General features: G+C 41.6%; 1 protein-coding gene across 5 annotated transcripts in view; it reads left to right on the plus strand.

Annotated features, from left to right (window-relative positions):
* The window catches only part of mmp24 (matrix metallopeptidase 24), an 81,502-nt gene that overhangs the window by 25,980 nt on the left and 27,980 nt on the right, over window positions 1-27,542 (plus strand). For all 5 annotated transcript variants that reach the window (XM_044183074.1, XM_044183106.1, XM_044183096.1 and 2 more), the window contains exons 2-5: window positions 8,417-8,565; window positions 10,479-10,595; window positions 18,587-18,686; window positions 19,325-19,529. In XM_044183074.1, coding sequence (XP_044039009.1) covers window positions 8,417-8,565; window positions 10,479-10,595; window positions 18,587-18,686; window positions 19,325-19,529 — 571 coding nt within the window. The remainder of the gene's footprint in view (window positions 1-8,416; window positions 8,566-10,478; window positions 10,596-18,586; window positions 18,687-19,324; window positions 19,530-27,542) is intronic.

The raw sequence follows: 27,542 nt of genomic DNA on the forward strand, positions 1-27,542 counted from the left end.
GGTTTTATTTGATTAATCACAAACTGGTTTTGCAAGAAAAGCACATGGGGAGTGAATCTTGCAGCATCCTCTCACAAAATGTAATGAACTAAAAAGGCTAATCAATCAATTTATCTCTGACTTTGCTATAACAATATTGTTGAAGTCAATTTTCCCATTATCGTTTTTATGGATTTATGAACACTAAGTCAGATGCCCGTCCAATAAGTTTCCTCTGGCAACGGGACTGGGCGGGATGCGGACAGTGATCTCCAGCGTCGATGTCAGACGCTTTGTGTGCTCAGCCATCCAACCCGACCGCCTCTCTAAGACGTTCTGCAGCAACTGCCACTTCCTGCCTCGCTTCTCAAAGACAGCGGCCATTATTCACACAAGCACGAGAGTTTGCGTGTCCAGAAAATGTAAACACGGGTCGTTTTTTAAGTGTCCAAACAAGTTACTAATGCTGTCGTCCTGGTGACATCACAGCACCAGTGCAGCGGCGTGAGGACGTTGGACAGGAGGGAGCTTTACCCCGCCCACATTTTGTTCCCAGCAGTTCCAACATTTCAAAGCAGAAATCTTTCAGTCGCTAGGCTTCATCTCTTGTCTTCCTCACTTCTTTTCTCATGATTTACTTTGTACATTAGGCTTCAACTTATTAGTAGGATGTCATCATATCACCCAGCTGAGCACAGGATGTCACTAAAAGTGACTACTGACCCTTGAATAATCATTGATGCTGCTTCAGAAACTCTTTGTTACAGCAGCTCGCCTTTACGTCAGTGCACACAGGAGAAAGCACTAGCAAACAATATAAAACACTATAAAACAGGTCAGAAAATAAATTAAGTATCATGTCGGTATAAGTATAAGATAAACTAAGTGTGAAGTACCAAGTGGGTTTACCGGTTGATGATGATAGTACAGTATAATAATACAATGTAACCAAATAAGTAATAAGCGGAGGTGCATGTACTGTCGAGAGTAATGGAGGTATATAATATCAATAACAATAAATAAGAAAAACTAACATGGGAAAACTAAATATTGCACGGGAGTAGTACACAGAATATTGCACAATTATTCAATTATGGCGGAGATGTTAATGATCAATGTCCAGTTTAATGACTTAGGGTCATACAGACTGACACTTAGAGGGAGGAGTTCAGGCTCAGTAAATGAAAACACACACACACACACACACACACACACACACCCCTGCCTGCCTCCCCCGCTCGCACCAAACTGATATCACAATATTCTGCTCTATATACATGGACATTCATTTTGTGAGGTCAGCAAAAACAAAATACAAGAGTTTTTGTTTTATGTGTTTTGTTTTATTTTGACTTATATTTAGTTCCCCGCCGTCCTCGGAGGCCTGCAGGGGGTTTCTGAAGCTCGGGCTCAGAATCGCTGCACTCCCACAAGCAGAAATATTAAGTGTTTGCAACAGCGAAGCTTGAATCATCAGGATTCACTGCATCTCGCAGCCTTCATGCAAGTAAAATGTGATTTAAAGCATCGTTAAAACATTTAAATTAAAACACTTTTGTTATTGTGTTGCACCCTCCTGTGTTTTTTATTTGCTGTGATATTTATGGCTTTGTCATTTGTATTTTGTGTGTGTGTGTGTGTGTGTGTGTGTGTGTGTGCTTTCCAACCCTCCAGAGGTCTCTTCATCTCAGCATCACTATTTGTATTTTTTTTTGTTGTTTCAGTCCTTCAAACATTTAAGCAGAAAAAGCCTGTCAGCATTTTGACATATAGTCTTTGTTTGGATAATAAACAGCTGACCGCTGCACATTTATCCACATACATTAAATTATACAATATATTAACTTCACAAACCTGTTATTAGCATTTTGTAAGTATAACAGCAGCATGGATTGATGTTATCTGCATTTACACAAATCACAGGTATCATAAAGCTGGTATCGAATTACTGGTCACAACAAAGAAAAGTAACAGATAATTAGAGTAGAGAACTAGTGTCTGTCAACTTTTCCATCTCAGCTAAGCAGGAAAACTGCAGTTTTTATGTGCAATTGAAGAAGCGCGTAAAAACATATATGGAAAGGCATGCGTCAGACATTTACTTTACCTTTCTCTACCTCCGCCAAGGAGGTTATGTTTTCGGTGCCGTTTGTTTGTCTGTCAGCGGGATTACGGAAAAACGGCCGGCCCGTTTGTCATGAGACTTGGTGGAAGGGTGTAGCGTGGGCCAAGGAAGAACCCGTTCAGTTCTGGAGCGGATCCGAATCATGGGGCGGATGGACAAATCACTTTTCCCTTTTGTTAACGTTGCGAGATAGGTCACCTGTGAGCTGAGGCTTCAGCTAGGCACAACCGTATTTTGACAGACTGTAATTCTAATAGATATATAGTTGCACTTGCAGATCATAGAAGGGAATATTAATTTTCATATTTTAGCTGGCTGCAGTAGAGCTAATTGTTTGTTTGTTTGTTTTTTAACTGTTGGGTGGTTTAACTTACTGTATAACAACGTGTTGTGTTTTACATGCTCATTCTAACTACAGGTTCCTAATAAATGTAGTGGAGTAAAAAGTGCAATATTTCCCTCTGATAGTAGCGGAGTAGAAGTAGAAATTACCTCAGAATTGTACAGTACTTAAATAAATGAACTTATAGTTACTTTCCAGCACTGATTTCTGGTTCTTTTCACACAAGCAGCACATAGAAAACATGGTTTGCATAACATTTAACACAGACTCAGACACTGAGCGCAGATCAGTCTTCAGCTGACAGCTTTCTCAATCTTGTGTAAAATGTGACGCGACATCGTTGCCTTACAGCTCGGCCCGTGAACGTTGCAGCTGTAGGAACATCTTGAAGTTGAGCTTTGAAAGCCATAAATCTCAGCGCCTGATGAAGTTAATCGTTTGAATTATTGGTTTTGATCATCAATCGTGTCAGCGTTCCTGAAGGCGTGCTGTGGTCCCGGCAGTAAAACGCTCATCCTTTCAGTGTGCAGCAGCTGCTCTGTGGGGAGCACCTCGGTAATCCAGGACTGCTTGTCCTCGCTGGATAATTGTGTTTCTCAGGTTTTCTGTTCACGAGGCGGTTACTGAGAGGCGTGTCTCTGTGGCTCCCAGAACATCCAACGAATCGCCGCTCAGTCGCTATTAGAAACTGTTCTGTCCGATAAGAATATTAATTACACGTGCAGCAACAGCAACATAAATCACCGTGTTTTAATCTTGCCGGTGATTTATGTTACTGCTCTCATGTTGCATGAAACTCGTGTGTGTGCAGAGCTTTGATGGCACTGTAGTAATTGTTATAATAGCAGCTGGTGAATTATTTAATTCAAACTGCTTCCTCTGAGCCAGCAGCAGCTGTCCCACTCGTCAGCAGAGTGCACACACACACACACACACACACACACACACACACACACACACACACACACACACACTAAAACACTGGCATACACCCACGGGTGCAAGGATACATGCATATCCACTGACGCACAAAGACATACACACGGATGCACTCACACACACACTTGCATATATAAACAGCAACACATACATGCATGAGCACACACACATATAGACACACAAACATACTGACTAATGCAGTATCGAGGTCCTTGGAGACTTTTGTAGAGTGCTTTGTGTGTGTGTTTCTTGTTCTTATATCCCGGTGGGGACTTTAACCTGAATGCACACTAACCCACGGGAACTTGTGTCATAGTGGGGACAAATATTGAGGTCCCCACGGGTAGAGACAGCTTTACGAGGGTTAAGACCTGGTTTTAGGGTTCAGGTTACAGTTAGGTTAGGGTAAGGGGCTGGGGAAGGCATCATGTCAATGTGTGTGTGTGTGTGTCTCACAGCCGTGCAGGGCACACTCCAACAATAAACAGATCAGAGCTTCTTTGGGCTCCAGTTCTCTGTCAAAACCTTTTTTGGCAACTTTTCTGTTGCCTGTAACAGTCCGCTGTTGAAGGGAAATGAAATATTAACAATTTAGAAACGTTGTGACATCAGTACTTATAAAGTAACTGGTTGTATGAAATGAAAAACCACATACACGAGATTATTGCTTGATGAAATCTTAACACTTAAATTGTCTAGCTTATTTTTTTATAGATGAAACTGCGTAATCGTTATTTTTGTCTTTTTCGAATAGAGGTCTTGTATCTTGACAGTTGTAGTGAAATTGTTTTGTTGATTCTCGCCTGGAGCTCTGTTTTTTTTTTTTAAATCAGTATCTGGATAGAACAGGATTCAATTACAGGAATCAGATTGAGATGCTTTGTTAGAGAAGTGTGGTGTTGTCATCACCACAGATTTGTAATTGGATTGGAAGCAGTCCGTTTCCTCTCGGCTCACGGACCATGTGGCACATTGTGTTCACGTTTACACTTTGGATTAAAAGCAGATTAGGATCACAGTCTAAGTAAGTTCGCTAAACACTGGAGTTAGACAGCAGCACTCAAAGGGCTTGTATCACGGATCTTCTTGTTTTTGCAGCAGCAAAACAAATGTGTTGAGCATTAGCACAATAATCAGTCGGCACAAAAAATAATTCAAGTTACATCTACACGGTCTGTAACGCAGGTTGTTCACGGCCGTCAGTCACCTCCTCAGACTGATGAAGGTCGTCTGTGTGAATGTGGAAGGTGTTCAGTCTCAGAGCGCCGGTCTGAAATAGATTATGACACAGCCTTTTGGGAAAAGATGAGTCGTAACGTTAACGCTTCTGTCCAGCCACCACAGTTCGGGTGTGAAAGTGCCGTGTGAAGTAGCTAACTATAGGAATTATCTGTCTTTTTGAGGATTTCTTGCATTGTAATCAGAATAAATGCATCATTTAATGAAAAATCAGAAACACGTGATACGTGTACCAGCTAGCAAGAGATCAGCGGGGCGGAGGCTCACCATCGGCCCCGTGTAGGCAGACCGCTGTCATTACCGGCCCCTGCTCCTCTGTCGGCATGCTGCTCAGAATGAACGGGAGGATTTGATGGACATTTATGAAAGTAGAACTGATTTCATGGGGCAGAGGCTCGTGGCTTTTACTTTCTTCCCCCCCCCCCCGAAGTGTCAGTTTGATGTTGGAGCAGAAGACGTATAGCATAAGTCTGTTAAAACTGGACAAAAGTTTGTGTTTTAGATTATAATTTTTTATTTGAATGGCTTTTGATAAATATATTTTCAACATGTAAAAGTTTCCACAGGATCTCTTGGACAGATTTTTTTGGCAAAAGCGCTTAAAAAGTGAAATCCTTTACTTACAAGAACCCCTGACTTAAACAACATATTAGCCCAAGCCATGATCTTTCCCTAACCCAACCCAAGTTGTTTTTGTGCCTAAACCTAACCAAACCTTAACCATAGCATCGTCAGAGCATAAAAATGTAAAGCACGCAGTGACAAATGATGGCATCCTGCTGATGTGGGCGTCCGATCAGAAGCTGTGTCGTGTGAAGGGCAGATACAAATGATGTATTTTGTCATTTAATTCGGACTTGTTGGTACATTCATTTGAGAGATATTCTCAGAGCTCTTTAGGCATTTTATCAACAACAAAAGAAAACTGATCCTTCCTTCAATATCAAATGTTGCTGGCAGACTTTAATAGCAACCCATTAAATGTTTTATTGTGTCTTTTCCTTTTTTGAAGTGATGATATTTAGGATTGAAGCAGATATGAGGGACTCGTCTCCTCCCCTGTGACGGTGTGTTTAAGCTTGTGCTGCCAGTCTGCTGCTGCTGCTGGAGCTCGGCTGCGTTCAGGATATTTTTCTCTCCGGGGGAAATGGCAGACTGAATCGTTGAGCGCCGGTCACCTCTCTGCGCCCGTCATGGCAGTTGGGCAGACGCTCATGTTGTGGCTGAGTGCTGGCTGCTGGGCTTGGACTGGCTGGGAGAGGCTGGCCCACACTTTGAAATATTAATGACCTACTGTAGAGAAGGGCTCAACCTCCCCCTCGTTATCTCTCCCACCTTCCTCCCCCTTCCCCTCTTCTCTCTCATCTCTGCTGCTCTTTCTCTCTTTCAACTCCCTTCTCTCTTTCTCTTTCTTCCCTCCTCTTCATTTACCTCTCTCTTTCCTCTCCCTTCTTCTTTTTCCTCTCCCCGCTCTCTCAGGAGGGTTGTGAGACTGTGTTATGTCATATTAAAGAGACAGGCGCGCTGCAAAGTGAAAAATACGACATAATAAGAATCATCCGAGGAAACTTGTGGATTCAGCATCGATTTTTGGATCAGCGTGAATCAGATTTTCTGTGAACTTTTCGGGAGGAATAGCTCTCTCCTCATCCTTTCATCTCTTTCTCTCTGACACATTCGATAAATCTCGGTGTCCTCTCTCTTTCCCCCAGCCTGAGTCTGTTTTCATCCGTTCAGCTCCTCATCCCACCCGTTATTACCTCCTTTCTCTTGTTCTGCTCTGCCACATCAGAGGAGAACTCCACTAGAGAGAGAAATGATAAATCTGTTGGGTGAAGACTTACTTTATATTTCAGGTTGTTGTTGATGGACCAGTGTCGTCTTCCCCCCCCCCCCGACAAAAGTGTCTGCAAAAGTCATGCAGAAGAACAAAAACATGATTGCAAGTTCGGGAGCGTTTTTAAGGAGCGTCGTCTTTTCTATGATTTCCAAGCGGATTTATGGGTTAGAGCTAATTATACGCTTGGAAAGAGTAAATCACAATAGAGCTAGAAATGTGTGCATCATGCCTGTGTGTTCAGAGTTGTGACTCACAGAAGGAGTACGAATTTTGACGCAAATTTGCAGCCATCGGGTGCTCAGGGTTTTAAAGCACGCTAACATCCGCCATGAGCCGTGAGTCACGGTCACTGCTGCTGACCATGGTGGGGAGCGGGACACATCAGCAGCTACTCTTCCCCCCCCCCCCTGGGGCAGGTGCGTCTGACAGTTTGAAAACCTCAAACAAAATGTCTGTTTTCTTTTTCTTCATGGCCCCTTTTCAGAAATGGAATATGCTGCACCGCTAGCTGTTAAAGTGATGGCTTCTCGTCATTCACACACGGAGGACTTTTGCTGGAATGCTTGTACTAAATTTGCCACAATGGTACGCATGCGCTATCACCAGGCCCCTCATGTGAGGAGGGCCCACAAAGATACTGGAATGAATAGCGGTGGACGCGGGGAGGGGCCCATAGAGAGGGCCCTGTGTACAGGGTCCAGAGGTCTGTGCTACGCCCCCCGGCTGCTGGAGAACAGCGGCGTGCTGAAAACACAGTAAATCCCCAAATACAATTTCTGATCAGTTTCATAATTTATTAGATAGATAATGCTGCCCACTTTACAAAGCCAGACGGTGCCCAAGCACAGAGTGCCAAGACTTTTAGTTGGGAGGAAGGAGACAGCTGGTCTGGTTATTATTGTTTTTAATCTCTTTTGCCCCACACCGCGAGGGGAGAAATGATTTTTAGAATCTCCCTAACATTAAATTGGCTCATTCATGTGTTTCATAGTTTATTAAACTTGTGCTTATATATTTAAGCGTAAGAGATTATGTTTACCTGAGAAATGTATTACAGTGATCTTTAATAAGGTGAACAAGACGCATTTAATCTGTGTGCTGCTGCAATCTTTACATTAATCTGAGAGCATTCAATTCAGTCTCGTTCTGACTCGGACGCTTATTCAGACACGAGACGTAAAATTGGCATCACATTTATCTAAAGTGATGCACATCCGAAAGGGACTTTCATGAAATCTGTGGTTGTAAACACTGTTGGTTGATTATTTTTGGGGAAAATCTTCGTGATGCGTTTTATATGTTGCTAATAAACAAAAGAAATACCAGGTAGTTATTGAGAGCAGAAATATTGTCCAGACTAAGTGTCACCTGCAGAAACTCAAACCTCATCGACAGGAAATGGAAAGCTGACGCATCAATATGTTTCATTTTTAATTTTGTTGATTGCATTTCCCTCTCAGCTGATTAGTCACCTAATTGTTCAATAATCTTTTGTTTATGGATATTGAGCTATTAGTCATTACTGGAAAATGATATCTTTACCATCCCAATAATATTCACAAACATGCTTAGGTCTTTAATATTTGAAGAGATCCTTCTGTGTGGCTGCAGACAAACTGGAGAAATCATTTAAGGTTTTTTTTCTGTTCTAATTGATTAGTCAAAGAAAACCAAAATCTTTTTGTCAGTTAACACTTTCTTTAGTTGAACTCATCTCTAGTTCATCTTTCAGTATCACTAACGTGTAGAGAATTTAGTTTGTGTTAGTTTGTCGTCAACCTGAATTGAACTTTTTCTCTAAAAATAAAGTGTTGTCAATGTGTGTGTGTGGCACTTTAACACAGTGGTTAAACTGAGTTTTGAGGTAAGGGAAATTGTTTCCGACTTCTGTCTTGTATTGATCATATCTGACCTCTACTCCTTTTCTTTTCGCATCATCTCTCTCTCTCAGACGTGGCTGAAGAACTACGGCTACCTGCTGCCTCACGATGTCCGCACGTCAGACCTCCGGCAGGAGAAAGCCATGCAGTCCGCCGTGGCCGCAATGCAGCGCTTCTACGGCATTCCTGTGACGGGAATACTGGACGAGACGACTATAGAGTGAGTCACTAGCCTGTTTTTAGATCCCAACACACACATACAGTCATTAGTATCCGGGTGATACTGTTCCCGACTCCCAGCAGAATGTGTGATCGTGAGAAATGATCTAATAATTATTTTACAAAACAAAATAATATTTTAGAGAACAAGAACTGAAACTGCCCCAAAATTCAAATAAGACACAACTTGGTGAAAGTAGACCAGGTGTCAATGAACGTACTCCACTGCTGTGCAGGATTGTCCAACATCGATGTTGTTGTAAGTTGCACTTTGCTACAGTATGTTGGGCCAGATTTAGTTTGTACAAGCCTTAAACCTGCAATAGCTGATTTGTTTTTTTAGCACTTTGGCACAAAATGTGACATATCATCACCTTTTAAGTTGATATGGCAAACAGTTGCCAGAGTTGTATTTCTGACAAATGTAAGTCCAATATTCACTCTCCTTTTTAGCTTTGTTTGGCCTCCACTAACTCCTGAGGGAAATGCTCCGCTGTGTTCACCAGCTAGTCGCTAACTGAGTCTGTCAGTTTGGTGCTGAGCAGTGTACAATATGTTTAACAGAGCTTTTTAGCTGAACACAGCTGCCTGCTGCTGCCAAAAACGATGCTATGCGAGCAGTGAGACGGAGCCAAAACAGTAAAGTCGCCATAAAGCTGTTTAGAGCCGGGGGGGGGGGGGGGACTGCAGAGGCAGGCGGTAATTCTCTGTGGGTTCGTCACTAAAAGCGACCCCTTTCACATTACACATACTCATTTGCTCCATCCAAACTATTGATCATTGCTGCTTCAAATTTAAATGTGATGCCCCTACTTCAATGTACAAGCTGGTTAACAAATCTGGTTTGTGTGGGCGAGATCTAAGAGTCAGTAACAGCACAGGTACGATTAAAGGCCATACTGATATACTGATATACCAACTGTGTAAATTGACTGACATATTTAGCCTCAGTGTGCAGCAGCTTCCTGGCTGAACTGGTTGACTCCAGTTTGTGCTGCTGATGGTCTAAACGGGAATTTTTAACGTAATAATAAGTTGCCGTCACTCGGTCAGCCATCGTCCTTGTTGTTGCCGCTGCTGTTTACATCCCTCAGTTAAGGTGACTGAAACCTGCTGCAGGAAAACTGGTTATACCTCATGCTTCATCAGGGTCCAAACTTTGCCAGACTCATTGATTATTCCTCTTCTTCAGATCCTTTTCTCTTGTAAAAGTGAATCATGAACATTAAAACATAAATTGATAGCACTGCTCGTTTCTTGTCCAAGTATGTTTTTCTACAGTAAGCATCCAAGAGTTGCGTCAGAATGAACATTTCAGTTACATTTTTATTCAGAAAACTTTACCCTGCAACACACTCACAATGCTGCTGCTTCATTTCCACGTCTTCTACATGGATCATCAGCTGGTGAGGATGATGACTTGGACCTGTTACCTGTAGCTCGAGCCCCAGTCTTTTAGCATGAAATCACGCATGTAACCGTCATGTTCTTATTAAAGACTCTTTTACAGGCTTTTCATTTTAAATTGAATCAGCTGGAAACATTTTTAAGAAGTCAGTTATCAGCAAACTTTTAGTTTTAGCGTTAGCATTTTCCTATGCTAGTAGCTAAAGTTGATCAAATCTGCCAGCAGATCCATTGTTTCACAAATTACTTTGAATTTTGATGGTGATTTTGCTCCCGATGTCATTGCAAACTGACCTAGCAACAGTGACTAAGGGGAGCGCGGCCAATTTAGATTGAAATTAGTCCAGCAAATAAACAGAATAACAGATGTGTACTAATCTGATCAAAGTGTTTCCTGTGATATACGAGTAGACATGGAGCACGGAGGTTTGGCTGATCAGATAAGTCAGGGTTCACCCAGTACTGGGTGTTCAGAAAGATAATGAAATTGAAATGTCATGTGTTCAGGTGGATGAGGAGACCTCGCTGTGGCGTCCCAGATCATCCTCACACCAGCCGCCGGCAGAGGAATAAACGCTACGCCCTGACGGGACAGAAATGGAGAGATAAAAAGATCTCCTACAGGTATCCATCCATCCTGACATCTGTTCACAAACGTTATTCTCTCTCTTTTTTGTTTCCCTTCCTGTCTCTCTTCTCTTGCATTTTCTTCCACCATCCTCCTCCTCTCCTCCCCCCCCGCCCCGATTGTTTGTCTTCTTCCTTCTCGCTCTCTCCCAGCCTGAACTCGGCTAAGCCTAATGTAAATTAGCTCCGTCCCACGGGACCCTGAATGCATCTCGTATCCGTGCATTACAAACGCCCACTCGTCTCTCCGTCTTTCTCTTCATTGCTCTTCTCTTTCCACCTTACTCTATTGTCTTCTACTGTCCACATACAGTAAAACGCTCCACTGTATGACGATCCAGCCGGCAGCTCAGCCGTGTAATATAGGTCTAATGCAGATTAGAGCCATCCCACGAGATACTGAACACATCTCAGCTCCCATTGTTGCTTCTGCCCAGTTTATCGCTCTTGCCTCCCTCTCTTTCTCTCTCTTGGTCTCTCTCTCTGTTTTTTCTCCCACTCAGTCCCTCTCCTGCTCTCAAATTCAAATTCAAAATAAGCTTTAGTGTTATAAATCAAATAAAAACAAGACTACATGTAACCATTTCCCCGCCAACATACTGACGCCTCGTTCCCATCTTCTGTTTCTGTCCAAGTCCAGCTACAGTTTCAAATAACAATGCTCATGACCAAATATTTCTTCATGAACTCTCTTGTGGCCTTTTCCACTACAGGAACTCAACAATCCGTGAATTAAAGGAGCTGTATGCAACATTCACTGCCACTAAATGTCGCACTAGAGCACCAGCATCTCAGACCAAAACAAATGGGTGCTACGGCGCACCAGACTCCATTGAGAAAAACAGTAATTTTACTTCCAAGATCATCGTAAAACACACTTCATTCAAACTGGACAGAAACAAAATGAAACCATCTTTGTTATTCTTTGTTATTGTTGTCTTTCCACCTTTCCAACAATCACCAACTCTGGTTTGGTCGAAATAAATCCTTAATTCACCGCGTCAGATGAGAAACAGCTGTTATATCGCTCTCCTCAAAGCCAACAGGCAAACACAACAATGTGTTTAGAAACGTACTGTGAGGAAGCGTGTGTCAGTGCAGGCGACGTTCAGATTCAGATTGTCCGTCGTGTGTTTTGCTGCCCTGTTATGCGTTTGTCCGTGTGAACTGTTTGCACAGTGTTGGGGAGTATGTTACTACTTTAATAAAATTTTTCAATAATTTTCGAGTTGCATGGTTTTAAAAAAAACATATAATGTTTCCAGTAGTGCGGTATTTTTAAGTAGCAGGGCAGCAAAACCAAACACTATTTTATTTTCTCTTGAAGGCAAAAACAGCTGTGAACCGATTGAGCTGCCTCCTGCAGTCGGAGCCCTGTCTGTTTTATTAATTAACCCACATTAATCCCACAGCTGAACCGCACCCACGTACAAAATGCACATTAAAATGACGTCCTGGTATCCGAAGTCGTGTTGCCTTTTCAATGCCGTATAACCCAAACGTTCCGGTCTGTGAAACACAGGCAGAACGTAGAACCAAGATCGCACCGGTTCGTTCAAGTTCAGGTTATGGGAGGCTCCAGGTTAAGTTCCTGTCATGGAAAAGAGCTTTTTGTGACCAGCAGAGACAACCCCGATTTCCTAAATGTACCATAACAACTAATTTGCATTAACAAATGTGTTTTGTATGATTAAATAAAGGAGATGTGACATGTTAATCAGTGAACTTTAGAGGTGCTGGTAGTTGAACGACTTGTTCTTCTGCTGCTTGAACTGCCATGATAAACTTATTTAGAAATTTTAATCCCTTTTCACCCTCCTCTCTCTCTCTCTCTCTCACTCCTCCTTTCATCCCTTCTCTCCACACCACCTTACTCAGAGCTTTATAGGTCTAATGTAAATTACGCCGCTCCCACGAGACACTGAAGGCATCCCAGCTCTCCTGCATTACAGCTACCCACTCTACAGCGTTACATAAAACCCACAGTGTGAGATCACAGTCCTATCTGGTTACCCCTTACAGTATTTGAGTCTCAGCCCTCGTCCTTACGTTTCGCCTGCTATCAGCTGTCACATTCCTGCAGTACAGCTCAGCGCTGTCTTCAGCCCCGCTGCCATTGTTCAAGCTGCATTACCGTAATCGTTTTTAACTTAATTGTTCTTCTTCGGCGCCAAACCATCTCTAGAGCCAGCCATGTCTCCTGTGAATTATACTCATAACAAATTTGCATTGGCTAATGTTTGGGAGGAGACGTAATGCTGCCTGGATTACATTATTTAAACATACAGATTTATGTTCACTGGCAATGTTTTGTTCCAGTGCATGAAGTAGGTTGATGTGATACGCTACACGTTGAGGGAAATAAATGATGTGGGAACAAAGCCTGTCACATGCTAAATGGGATGTGATCATACCTCTGCTTTCTACTGCCGAGGGATGGGAGGATGACCTGAAGCGGTCAGGACACCCCAAACAACAAACGTTTCTTTCAAGTACTGAATTATCGGCTTCTGTCAGCTTGAAAGTTGGCTGTTAGTTAAATGTCCAAAGTATTAAAACGTCCATAGGAACTTTTCAAAATATTCCTGCTGCGTAATCCACTTCTCCATTGTCTATCTATATGCTCAGTATGATGCAAACCCATATTTTGGCTAGATAATCTGTTTCCAGGGAGTGATAGCACCACACAGAAGTAGTGTAATTTACCATATTTTGCCCTGTGATACAGTTTCTATATCCAACCCACATTCAATCTCACGTACTACGTTGAAACAATGAGAAATAAAGTTAATTCTGGTAGTTTCAGTGTGCTCACTCTGCGCAGATATTGCAGAAACAAGTGATATTTAAGGATATCAATGAGCTCAGTCGGGGTGATTTTCCTCTCTGCTCTGAACAGCAGTTTTGGAGCCGCTGGAGCGATACGCTGACGTGACACTGACAGCAATGCAAAGAGACACGTTTGGAGGAATTGTAGAGCTGCTGGCAACTGTAAATTATCACCCGCTGCTTGGTGCTGTAGCTGCAGGATTATGCAACTGTGTGTCTCTAAATGAAAACTTCCATTGATGCCTCAGGACAGGGAGGTGAAATTAAAAAAAAACAGTTGAGAAAGGAAGAGAGAGACAATGCTTAACTTTGATGTCGATGCTTCAGCTGCATTGTTCTTAACTTTCCTGCCAACAAAGCACATTTGATTGAAACTGAGTTGAAAGATGATTAAAAGCAGAAACAGAAACATCTGCATCTTTAGCTGTTCTGCCTGTTCTAACTGTAGGTGCTCTGTGGACGACGATGTGTGTGTGTTTTGAACTGATGTAAATGTAGAAAAGTCAAAGAATCACAGATTTGTTTGATCTATTTTTAGCCACGCTGGCGGCAGGGCTCCTGGGTGCGACCATTTTGGTTGCACATGCGACCTAAAATCTGTCAAGTGCGACTAAACAGTTTCATTGGTCGCACTAGTGTGCCTGAAATGTAGTAATTACAAAAACGACGCCATCCGCGGTTGATTAAGGAGTGGACAATCTCCCCTCGCTCTACCCCTGTGCCTAAAATGTATTATTGGGTGCACCTAAATGATGTGCGGGTGCACCTAAATGATGTGCTGGTGCACCTAAATGATGTGCTGGTGCACCTAAATGGAAAAAGTTAGTCTGGAGCCCAGCTCCGGCTTTGTTGAGCGGACCTGTTTCTTATAGTATATATTCTTTGAAATATCTCTTACTGAGATGGATTGGCACAAAGTTTGCACAGACATTCATGGTTCCCAGATGATGTATTGTCTGACTGATGATCCTCTGACTTTTCCTCTAGTGCCGAGACGAGGCTGGCATCTGTGATTTGGAGTGAAATATCTCAACTATCGATACTGTTGAATGTCATAAAAATTTGGTTCAGACATTCATGTTCCCCTCAGGATGAATGTTAATAACTTTGGTGATCCTCTGACGTTTTATCTTGTGCCATCATCAAGATGTTGATTTTTGTCATTTTAACTAATCCCATTATCCTCAGCTGTACTTTGTATTTAGTGCTAATTAGCTAATATTGACATGCTAACACACTAAACTAAGATGGTGAACATGGTAAATCTGCTAAACGTCGGCATGTTAACGTTGTCATTGTGTACTTAAGTGCAGCCTCACAGAGCTGCTAGCATCACAGACTCTCTGTTTTCCTCTCTACTCCTCTACTCTCACCGTTCATCTCACTTAGGAATCTCTTTAGTTTTATTTAGTGAACTGCTGTGAAACAGGAAAAGCTTTCACGAAACATTATTTTTTACCTCAAGTCAGACGCTCATTCACTCGTACTTTCCCATTACCTTCATTTGTTGCCATTCGTTTTCATTCTCTGCAGTACATTTTGTTATTTAAATGCATCGGGTGTGTATGGCTGCGGTCTATGCATTTCCAACTAAAGTGCTAGACGTGTGTGTGTGTGTGTGTGTGTGTGTGTGTGTGTGTGTGTGTGTGTGTGTGTGTGTGTGTGTGTGTGTGAATGTGTTAGTGTATGTGTGACAGTACGCCATCTGTGTGTTTTGGCCACAGGTCATTTGGCCAGCTTCACTACCATAACGTTCCACACCATTTACTCAAATCAGACAACAGCTACCTAACTGTCTGCCTGGCACACACACGCACGCACACACACACACACACACACACACACGCACACACACACACACCAATCGCTGGGCTTCAGGGTGGAAAGTTGGATTTATAAATGCACGTTATAAAGGGATTTGCATGCAGACAGTTCCGAAATGCAGTAAAAAAATTTAACTCAAGGGTTCTCAAACTTATTTGTGTCTGCTGTCATCAAACGGATATTATATGCATAAACAGACAGTGCACCCAAAAATATGATTGAACATCCATCAATTGCAAAAACAGGCACATGAAGTTTTCAAAATGATCTTATACAAGAACACGATGAAAAATGTTTTTCTCACAGTTCAGTTGCTTTATGTAACTCACAACGAGCTGTTTACATAGCGATTCACTGCACGACATCCCGGCCTGTCAGAAAAGTCGAATAAAAAGGCTTAAATTTGCTTAACTCTAAGAGTCAGTGTGGCTCTTCAAGATTAGCTGAGACAGCGCAGACTCTGTCCAAACACACTAGCAGTCCTTAAAATATATTCCCTCTGACTCTGCAACAGCCTCTTTATATTTCAAGTCATCTACAATCTCTCTGAATTTCTTCACTTGGCCATTGAAAGCAATCATCAAACAGAAATCTACCCATAAAGGAAGAAAAGCACAATCTAATTGTGTAAATGGAGATGTGTTTCCCTTTAGCCTTTAATGTTGCGTTTGGGTACCTGGAGATCTCGGGACTTCAACAGCTCAACAAACATATTTAACCATTCTTCAATCATCCTGATCATGACTCTTCCTGGTTTTATGAGAGTTGGTTATAAACATTATTTTGAACAGATGACATGTTTCAGAGGCCCACTACAAGAAAATGATGCATTGCTTCTGTTTGGGACCCCAGCTGTAAAATGTAGTTAAATACAATGGATTTGCATATCTGCGACGGCTCTTTTTACTCCGCACCGTCCCTCCAAAAATAAGTCTGTGTGGATTTCTGTTGTTTGAGTTTTATAAGTTTGTTCATGTGAGGTCAGACAGGGAGTTCGACCTCTCTGGGATCTAAATGACCCCTAACATAAATTATCATAATGTAGGATAACATTTATTTGTCTGTGAATGATAAACAAAAGGAAAACATTTATACATGCACAGCCCATATAACATTAGAAAGTGAAAAATTATTCATTTATTGACTTATTTATTTATTGACTTAATGCTTTATGGCCATTTCCATATTTTGTCACCTTTTTATTAAATGTTCAAGCTCCGTTTGTGTCAAAGGGAAGAGGTACCACTTCAATACTACGTTTTAAATGAGGTCAGAAGAAAATAAAAAATATTTAAAGGAAGAATTGGTCATTTTTGCTATTATTATTATTATTATTATTATTATTATTACACAGTGGGGCGTGTGGCACCTCAAACAATGAGAAAGTATCAAGTGTGTCAACAAAGCACAATGGTTAAGAGGCAGTAGGATCGTTGACGCTGGAACACGCTACGTTTCCTCTTAACATCTCATTTAGACTCAATCTGCATCAGCTGGTCGGGTTTTACATTCAGTCCATCACAACAAGAACATGACGCAGTGCCCAACTACTCGTAAACTACAGAAAGTCTATTTCTTTGTCAGATGGACTTATTTATTCGCATCAGGAAGCCCGTTGAGCGCTCATGTATGAATGTTGAATTATGCCAGCTGTGCAATGCGCTGGCATTTTATTTCCATAATGTGTTTTTCTGGTTGGGAACAAAGCGTTTGCCCCCTGTCGAGAGACGGATTTTGTGAAATGAACTCAGCCGCTCGCTTTGCTCTCTTATCCCTCCGCTTTTTTCTTCATCTCGCTCTCTTGTCCTGGCTTTTCTTTTCCACCCCCACCCCCCCCCCCCCAATCGCTTCTGCCAATCACTCCATCTGTCCTCCAACACTCCCTCCGTCCTTGTATATCTCTCTCTCTTGTATTCTCTGGTCAGAAAGTGACACCAAAGGTTTAAATGGGTTTTTTTTAGATGCTTTATGAAAGTGTTTCCTCACAGTATACAGTGACAGTGATGTGAGTGATAAAACGTGTAATCATACACCTTCCCCTCTCTCACAGTAAAATAGATATCGATGTCGCGTCTCCCGTCCTGCAATTACTCTGAAATGACCTTTCTGCCTCATTCGTCTCTTATAGCTGCACATGCATCAACGTACGTGAGGAAAAAGGTTTAACGGTGCCACCTGCTGCACCAAACCTAAAGTACTGGCCAATGCTGAATACTAATCCATTCATTTGACTAAATAATCAATTAAATTGCTGTGATTTAAGTTCTGATTATGGTTTGAAGCACCTGTTGATGGATCCAGTATAGTCTACACAACCAGTGGGTTAAAAACTGCTCCAGTTCGGGTCATTGTAGCACCAATACTGGGTTAACTATACCCAGTACCAATGGGTTGAGCCAGTGTTAGTGTTATTTTTTATATTACTGTTGGGCTATTTACCAAATCAAATACGGATATTTTGACCCACTGGTAGACAAGCTAATGTTTTACCTCAAAACTGTCACAAATGTATTGTTAGTTAGAAAATGATGTGCATATGAAAAACTGCAATGGGTACACATATTACTAATAATTAGTAACAAATAGTAAGATGTAAGTTTAAAAAGAGCTACACTGTAGAGTAGATTATAATAGTTTGCAACCAGACCATATTTTAAATTTGGGTAAACCACCGCAAAACTTTCTGACAAACGTCCTCAGTTGGAGAAAAGGTTTTTTGGAAACTTAAAATTAAAACAAAAAAATACCTACTCTAACCGTATTATTGTGTGTTAAATGTGTTTGTATGTAAAATTATTTTAACACTCGACCAAAGCACATGTGCATGCTTAATGCATGATCGGTTTTTAATCGGGACTAGCCAGCGTTGGCTCGCCTAGTTTTGTTTTCAGCCGTGCTAGCGGCGCTGCTTGTCTGTCTGTCTGAGACTGAAATATCTCAACAGCTACTGGATGGATTGTCATGACATTTTGAACAAAGATTCATGTTCCCCAGAGGATGAACCCTAATGACTTTGGTGATCCTCTGACTTTTCTTCTAAGCGCCACCATCTGGTCAAAAGTTGTTTAGTTTATGACCAAACACCTGCAAAACTAATGGCGTTCCCACCAGCGTCAGCTGTACTATGCGTTTAGTGTTAGTTAGCAAAGGTTAGCATGAACATGGTAAGCAATGAATGTCGGTTGATTGTCAGTTTCGGAAAGTTACAGAAATTGTGGGACGAATCCGATTCCGACATCTGAAGAGGGGGTTTCGGAGGCTGTTCGACGTGTCTGCACATACTGTGTGGTGTGTTTGTAACCAGTGCGTAATGCTCTGTTTTTGCTTTCCTGCAGCATATCTAACTTCACCCCTAAAGTGGGAGAGAAGGACACCCAGCGAGCGATCCGACAAGCCTTCAACGTGTGGCAGACTGTCACTCCGCTCTCCTTCCAGGTCAGAAAATTAGGCCTACCGATGGCAAAAATTTGAGCTTTACAATATTACAAATATTATTATAGTGCCCCTGATGTGTTGCCATCTGATGTTTTTGTGACCACCTCACTGATTTTTGTCTGTGCTTTTAATTTTGAAGGTCAAATAATATAAAATAGAATAAAAAATATGAAAACAATGGGCAGTGCACGCAATAAAGGTAAGGATAAAAAGCTGAGGGAGCCTGTAGGAACATACAGACATAACCTTTTAACTACAAATTGTTTTAACAAAGCATCTTGTTATACTTAGAAAACTTTCACATTATTAGGACAAAGCATCTCATAAAGAGAAATTACGTTTAAAGAATAAACTTTCTCATATAAAGAGTATCTTATAATCATGGCAACGCATCTGGTTACAGTCATAAAAGTAAGGTGATAAAGTGTTTCATTATCACTGAAAAGAGCAGTGTTGTTGCATTAAAGATGTTTCATTACTGCTGACAGGACCGTCTATTCTAACAGAGTTTGTTATCCTTTTCAATATGGATGAAGTCTCACAATATAAAACGTCCTGGTATAATTCACGGTATTTTGTGAGGGACTGATACTGATTTTTTTCTTTACTCCACTCTGCTCTTCTCGTATCCCGTTCAGGAGGTACCGTACTCAGAGATCAAGAACGAGGGCAAGGAGGCTGACATCATGATCTTCTTCGCCTCTGGTTTCCACGGTGACAGCTCGCCGTTCGACGGAGAGGGGGGTTTCCTGGCCCACGCCTACTTCCCCGGCGCTGGCATCGGAGGAGACACACACTTTGACTCTGACGAGCCGTGGACGCTGGGCAACGCCAACCACGATGGTGAGACGTTTAAAGAGCGTCTGCATTTTTGCTTCAAATGTAGTGAATTTGATTCTTTGTGCTGTGCTTTGGTCAGTCAAGTAGAGAACTTCAGCCCCATTTGGACTGAATTTATTTCTCAAGGGGAGGTGGGGCGAGTTAAATTTTACCTGCGCTGGTCAGTGATTTTAATTCTGCCGCGTATTTTTCAACCCTCACCGCAGTAATAATTACAGCCCCAATAACCTACTGTACTGTTTTTCAGTGAACTCTCTGGTCCTCCTGTAGTTTAAGTCCAGTCCGCAGACACACTTTGCATCAAAGTGTGTCTGTGAGACTTTACAGATAGAGCTGCGTTTACTGTTACTGATCTGCTCGGCTCACAGTGCCACGAGTGAAGAAGTAGAAAAGGAAAAAACCGAGAGATCGCTCATTCACAAAACTTAATTCATACACTGAAAGAAAGAGAAACTGTACAAGACCAAAGTCGTGTTCCAGGGCATTCGCTCTTTGCTAGCTTGAATAGCCGAACGGACTTTATATGTATTGAGCTTCATGTATTTCACTGTTGCAGATACCGGTTTCTTTCTTAGCCAGAGCTAGCGGCTCTGTGAGGCTGTACTTAGGCACAGCGGTGCTTTGTGCAAAAATGTCAGCATGCTAACATGTTGATGTTTAGCAGGTATAATGTTTACCATGTTCACCATCTTAGCTTAGCGTATTAGCATGCTAGCATTTACCAATTAGCGTTAAACACTGAGTGCAGCTGAGGCTGCTGGGAATGTCATTAGTTTTGCAGGTATTTGGTCATAAACCAAAGTATTGGACAAATTTTAATTTGATGATGGCGCTAGATGAAAAGTCAGAGGATGGCCAAAGTTATTACAGTTCATCCCGAGGACGTGAATGTTCGGACCAAATTTCACAGTAATCCATCCGTTTTTTGAGATATTTCGACCAACCGAGTGACATTCAGAAAGAGACATTCAACTGTCTATGTTAACAGTTAAATTACAGCTAAATAATTACTGCTAAGTGATGAAGGCCACATGGTTTCTCCACAGTAAATCGACGTCTTCCTCAGACCCAGCCCCTGTAATATTAATCCTGTCCTAATGGGGCTTCAGAGCCGCTTCCTCTGCTGAAACTTATGCTTCACTGTTGGTGCGTTAGCGGAAGTCAAAATAGTTCATAGCCGGGAGGAAATTTGTAGATATTGGGCTGCTATTAGGCACTACATAAACTTGTCCATAAAAAAAATCCTGTAAGAGAGAGATCCTGTAAAAATATCAGGCAGCATGTCTTTAAAATAACATCACAGCTTAATTTTATTATTTTGAATATGACCTTGGTAACCAGAATAGCTGTTTACATGGACATTTTGCAGCCAGTGTAAAGATAGAGAATGACAGTTATGAAACACCAACTGATTAAATTATTAATTATTTCAGATAAATAATATGTTTATTCGTAAATGAATTGCTACAAATGTGATGATGTCCTCAGTCGTCTCTCCGCTATCTCTGAGCACCACACAGTGTTTAGTCATCGGATGAAAAATGGAGGAAAAAAACACTTCACTTTGTAGTTTTTTCTCCTTATTCTATCTCAGTTTGACAAATGACTTGTGCCAGATTCCCTCTGCTTGAATAACTAACGTGATGATAGAGAGAGAGAGAGATGCAGAGAGGGGGGAAAGATGGGGGGGGGGGGGGTCTGGTGTGAGAGATTAGCAGAAAAGAGAATTAGCTTTGACAGAGAAGCTCTAAATTTGCCATACCACATTACAGCAGTGTATAAGTCTTATTCCAGTACGAACTGACCCAGGAATTCATATATTAAGGCAGTTTTATTTCAATGTAACATAGAGTTTTGTGCACACTCACACACACATGCATTTTTAACTTTTTCCCCTTGTTGAACTGCCGATTTGTCAATATACATTATATCTATAGTCATAAAAGTATTGACTGATCAGTTAGTCATCTATCAGTATGCATGTGTGTGTGTGTGTGCGGTCACCCAGGTGCTCTCGTGCACACCCTCGCCAACGTCTCCTTATCTCTAAAATCCCTCCACACACACGGAGTAATTGAAAGATTAGAAACTAGATAGTGAGATGGCAAAGTTCTCAGACGCAACGAAAACTAATTCATGGTATCAGCTTCAGAAGGACGTCGCTAGGACAAACAGGCTTCATTTTCACCTCGGCTTAAAACCATTTTCTTTCTGCCGCCACTGAGGGATTAACCTGTTAACACCTGGAGGAGTGAACTGAAAAACAAAGACTCAAGACGGTGAAACTGCTGAATGCAAACGATTACGTCCATTGTTCAGTACTAATTCAGAAAGTAAGTGTGTCTTTTATGTAGCGAAGCAGAAAGTAAGTGTGCGGAGCGAATGGCACGTCCGACTCTAATGTCAAAGACATTCACATCGTGATCTCACGGTTAGTGTGACCACAATCTCTCCCCAACCTTCACCTGGTGAACAATACCTTAGCCATATTTTATTTGCCATCAGCACAATCTTCCCTAAACCTTAACCATACCATAATTGCACAGTTACATTAGAGAGTTGGCATTGGATGTATTCTGGGGTTTTGCAGAATTGTAGTATGAAGCGCTTTGAGTGGTCAGAAGACTAGAAAGGCACCATACAAATACAGTTACCATTTGCCCCATATCACCGTTTCTTTCTGGTGATATGGTTGTGCTCGCACTGTAGTTTTAAGGCTAAACTTGTTTACTTTTCTTCCACCAGCAGCAACACACATTTGAACAAGACTTCGAGTCCACAGCCACGCCTGCGGCTCTGTGAGGCTCAGCGGTCCTTGGAACTAAACGCTTATGTTAGCACGATAAAATAATCACAGTCACAATGCTAACATGTGGATGTTTAGCACGTAATTAATTGTGCTTGTAACCATGCTAACATTTTTCTAATTGACACCAAACAAACTATAGCTGAGGCTGATGGGAATGTCAGTAGTTGTGCAGGTATTTGGACATAAACCAAAGTCAATTTTGACCTCATGAAAGTCAGAGGATCACCATTTCATGCTAATCCATCTAATAGTTGTTGAGATATTTTAGTCTGGACCAAAATGTGCTGGACCGACCAACCGGCCGAAAATTGTCATCCACAGAGCCGATGTTTTGCAATATTTAGGGGCAAGGTATACAATTAGGTTATTAACAAAGAATCCAAGTAAATCCTACACAAGGTAAATGAAATTGTTCACTTTCTTATTCTATTTCCTGTTTCTAAGCCTATATTTTATTTTCCCTGCTCGATCTTACAGTTTCTTCTGCCAGCAAGCTCATTTCCCAAGAATCATGAATAATACCATCTTATATCCAGAACACCACAACATCTCTGCTTTAAGCCAAGGGCAGTAGCCGACACTGTTACCAAAATGCGCTTTGTTCCTGCTCATTGCATGTATGTCATATTTATGTAGACAACTCGACTCACTTCAGTTCCTCTTTTATTAATCAAGTGTGAGTCTCTGCCTATATTTACCCTTTACACACTTTAACTAATGCAGACTCTTCATCCTGGTTCTCTGCTGTCTGGAGGGAAAGCTACAGCTTTTATTTTTATGATTTACAGACCTGAGCCACTGTGTAAGTGATGGAGCAAGTGTTGAATAAATCTGCTCTTGTCTGCTAACTGAAAGAATAATTAACTTTATAATAATATAATTTTAGATGTTTCTAGACAGGAATAAGGTTGAAATTATGTAGAAATGTACCACATATTAATGATTTTGGCCAGAGAGAAATAAATATTCTTCGAAGGTAATTTTTTGTACTTTACCACTACTTGGCAGGTAGACCAAAAAGTTAATTTCATACGCTGTTTGTACAAAATGATCTCTGGCATATAAACTCATCTCAGCCAAGAAGGAATATTTCAGCGGGAGAACTGCTCGAGTTGAACAAAGCAGACTCTGTGGACACGTCAAACTGGGATTACTTGAGAGACAGGTTTCATCACAGCAATATCAAACACCATTTTTATCGCAGGCAGGCAGACGACTACAGGGCCGAAACATGATAGAAGAAGCCGTTATCGTCACCGCGGGGTGCCGAAGCAGACTATAGACCAACCACAAGGGGAGAGGAAGACGCACAGAGAGAACCCACTGGGGATTCCCTCAAGCTGTGGTACATGAAGTGTGCGTCTTGTGCTGTAAAATCATCTTTATCTTTCCAGCGACATGGAAGAAAGAGATGCACGGGGAGCAGAGAGATAAAGGCTGGTGGAGGAAGAGGAGGGCTGTGGTGAGAGGAGGAGAGCTTGAAAGAAGACAGAGGAGAGGGATGAAAGAAACAGCTGCTTACAGGGAAAGAAGATTGTGAGAAAGAGAAGACGTGAGTCAGTGAAAAACCAGGGAAGCACAGACTAAAACAAACAGGGATGATTATATGAATATTAAACCAGTATCAGTTTTTGGATGCTAGTCGCTCCACCACTTTGGTCCAGACTGAAATATCTCTACATCTACCGGATGTATCGCCATGAAATTTTGTACAGACATTGATTGTCCCCAGAGAATGAATCCTACTGACTTTGGTGATCCCCCTGAATTCTCCTTTAGCACCGCCACAAGGTTCTGAGTGAAATGTCTCAACAACTATTGGATGGATTGTCGTGAAATTTGATGCAGATTTTGAAGGTCTGTTGAAGACTCTTAATATTGGTGACCCCCTGCAGATTAAAGTCTTCACTTATACAATGAAATGACTCAACATCTACCTGCTGCAAAATGTGTAGCCTGCAGACATTCATGGTGCTCTGACGATAAATCCTACTGACTCTGGCGATCACCCTGACGTTTGTCAGCTTAAGTACGGTCTCACAGAGCATCTAGCATGGCTGTAGACTCTTAGTCCTTTTTCTATCAAGAGCTAATATCAATACCTCATATACCAATACCTTATGTATATAGAATACTTTTGAATTTACCACTTTTGTGCCAAAATATTGTCAGAATTCAATGCTTCTACCTGGAACTTTACTCTTGGCAGGATGAAAAAGCCTCTGAAACAACGTTTATTCCATCATGGGACACTAAAACTCTCCATTTAAGCTGTTTCTTATGGCTGTGCAATCCACCACACTTCATTTTCAGGAAAACTCTCATAAATCGAGGCTTTTGAAGAATTACCCTGCTGTCACGCACTTGTCTCAAGCTTCTATAGCTCCCATCAGTTCAGATTGAAATTGTGGAGGATAAATGAATATTGACTGTAAATGAATGCAAACGTTTGATTGCATGCAGGCCAGTGGTCATGCTGTCTTGATGAGGAGTTCAGTTGTCTGTAAAAACTTAGAAACTCATGTATCAAGCTTGTTTCTACGGAGTAGAGAGAGAAAGAGAATAAATAGGGAAACCAGAGTAAAATAATGTACTGTACATCTGTAAACCCTAGAAAGACAAACTGAAGAAGAAAGTGAATGAAAGAGCTGAAAGAAACTTCAGCTTCTGCTGTTTTCCTGTGATCATCTATACAGTTACATTAGTCTATAAGTCAGCTGCTGGCCACCGAGGCTGTAATCTTCAAACAGACCAGCCTGAGTAGAGAAAAAAAAGATAATTATGTTCTGTAATTAGGTTCAAACAAAGTCAAACCAATTACCGAGCTGATGAAATGTATTAATTTGAGCTCTGCGTTCAGACAGAAATAAGTCATTAAGCGTCTGACAGCAGCTCAGAATCTCAGCTCTTAAGATTATGAAATAGAGCCTGGTTCTAACAAACCCCACAGGAATACATGACATTCGGGAAAACACGGCCCTCTGTTCTCTTTCTTGCTATTATTTAGATTAGTTGTAATAGGAGTACAAGTAGCGTTATGAATAGTAGAAGTAGTGATGTTTATGTTTCTGCTCTGAGGCGCTTCAGGTGGAAAATCATTCCTTTAAAAGGGACAGTTCACACCAAAAACATGTTTCCTCTCACCTGTAGAGCTCTTTATCCATCTGGATTGTTTTGGTGTGAGTTGCCGAGTTCTGGAGATATCGGCCGTGGATTGTCTCGAGTAACCGGGTCCTGATTTCTGGAAAGAGACGTTGCTGTTGAGTTTTTCAAATGGATTTTTTTGGCGCTTTGCGTGCTGCTTTGCTCATTCCCAGGGCGTCATATACCGATGTTTCGTCACGCCCCTCGGCGTCGTATAAACACGCAGAAGGTATCCTTTCAGAAACGATGTAACATCATTTAAAAGTGGGGTTAGGTTTAGGGGAAAAAACACTTGGTTAGGCAGTAGGAAGTCACGTGACATGTAACGTAACTTAAAACTTTACACTTTAAAGTCAACGTTAACTTTTGGTTTCACACGGGACACAACTTTCACTCAGGAGGCCGGGGTTCGTGTCCCGTGTGAAACCAAACATTAATGTTGACTTTGAAGTGTAAAGTTTTAAGTTACGTTACATGTCACATAAGTCACGTGACTTCCTACTGCCTAACCAAGTGTTTTTTCCCCTAACCCCGCTTTTAAATGATGTTACATCGTTTCTGAAGGCGTCTGAAGTGTTCATGTCCCGTGTGACTCACACATGGGACACGAACCCTGGTCTCCTGGGTGAAAGTCCTGGGTTTGTTTGACCCATCCGACCACCACACCTCCTCCTGAAGCGGACTCTGTCGCTCTTTACAATACGTCACCTGATTTCATAAAGCCTTTCTGGCAGTGCGTCTAATACAGATACTAAAAGGTACCTTGTGACAAAACGTCAGTATTTGACGCCCTGGTAATGAGAACGGCCGGCCAAATAGTCCATTATATTCCAAGAAGGCAGACGTCTCTACAGTCGATATCTCCAAAACTCGGCAACTCACACCAAAACAATGTAGATGGATAAACAGCTCTACAGGTAAGAGGAAAAATATGTATTTTTGATTTAGGGGTGAACTGTCCCTTTTTAAGAAATAAGTCAAATCCTCCATTTTTGCCTGAATCATACCCTCCTCCCTGTGCACGTTCCCTCTTTTTGTTTCAGATTCTTTCATCATCTGTCATCATCTATGTCCTTTCCAGGAACATCCTATCTTTACACAGTTCACACTTGTCATTACGAGTGTTTTTGTATCCAGATAAAATCCAGATGAGATTTAAGACACTTTCATTTACATTAAGCCCCATATATGCGTCTACGTTGGCCAGATGACAAGTCCGATCGCAGTCCGCCTTGGTTTTCCCGAGTCTTACCGTCTCCAGTTGAGACGGTGGTGGTAATGCACCTGAAGCTGTCTGGTGATTGCCAAAAATGCCAGAAGAAGAATAACTTTTAGCAGTTTAGTTACAACAATAACAGCAGATCTGCAAAGATTACTTGTGCATCTTGGAGAGACGGATGAATTTACACCTTTTTAACATTACACTTTGCTTTTTATGTGTCTGATAACTATCCGATCTGCCCAAGCCGCCTTCAGTGACTTATTGTAAATGGAGTCTTTGCCTCATTTAGATTCATCTGTTGCAACAAACTAAGAGTTATAACATTTTTCAAAGCTTGCACAGAGCATGAAATGTTCATATATGGACATTTTATTTGAAAGTCGGTGCAGTTTTCTTGGACACCATCGACTGTGGTGTGTATCCAGTTGGATATTTTCATATTCCAAATTCAACATGTTTGCTTGTTCATGGCAATATTTGAAAATCCTCAAGCAGCAGCACATTATTTATACAGCGACAGATTATAAATTTAAAATCTCATTTTGTGTAAGTGTGAACTTGTGAATTTTACTTGATGTGGCGCTAAACAGTTTGCCGTACTCGTAAGTAATCCCCGTCAAGCGGCAACGTTTGAAGAACTGGCTCATGCTGGACTTTAAAAATGGGATTCAGATTCAGAAGCTGACAGTCGCTTCCATTTACCGCAAACTCTTCTTTTGATGTGAGATTCATATTACACTGCTGATGAGTCAACAGCATCACAGACTAACTTTAGCTCACTTTTCCAGCGCGTTTGATGCTGTGTCTTTGGTCTTTTCCGTTGTGTTTACACTGGGGAGGC

The sequence above is a fragment of the Siniperca chuatsi genome, linkage group LG2 (genome assembly GCF_020085105.1).
Source record: "Siniperca chuatsi isolate FFG_IHB_CAS linkage group LG2, ASM2008510v1, whole genome shotgun sequence".
Taxonomy (NCBI): Eukaryota; Metazoa; Chordata; class Actinopteri; order Centrarchiformes; family Sinipercidae; genus Siniperca; species Siniperca chuatsi.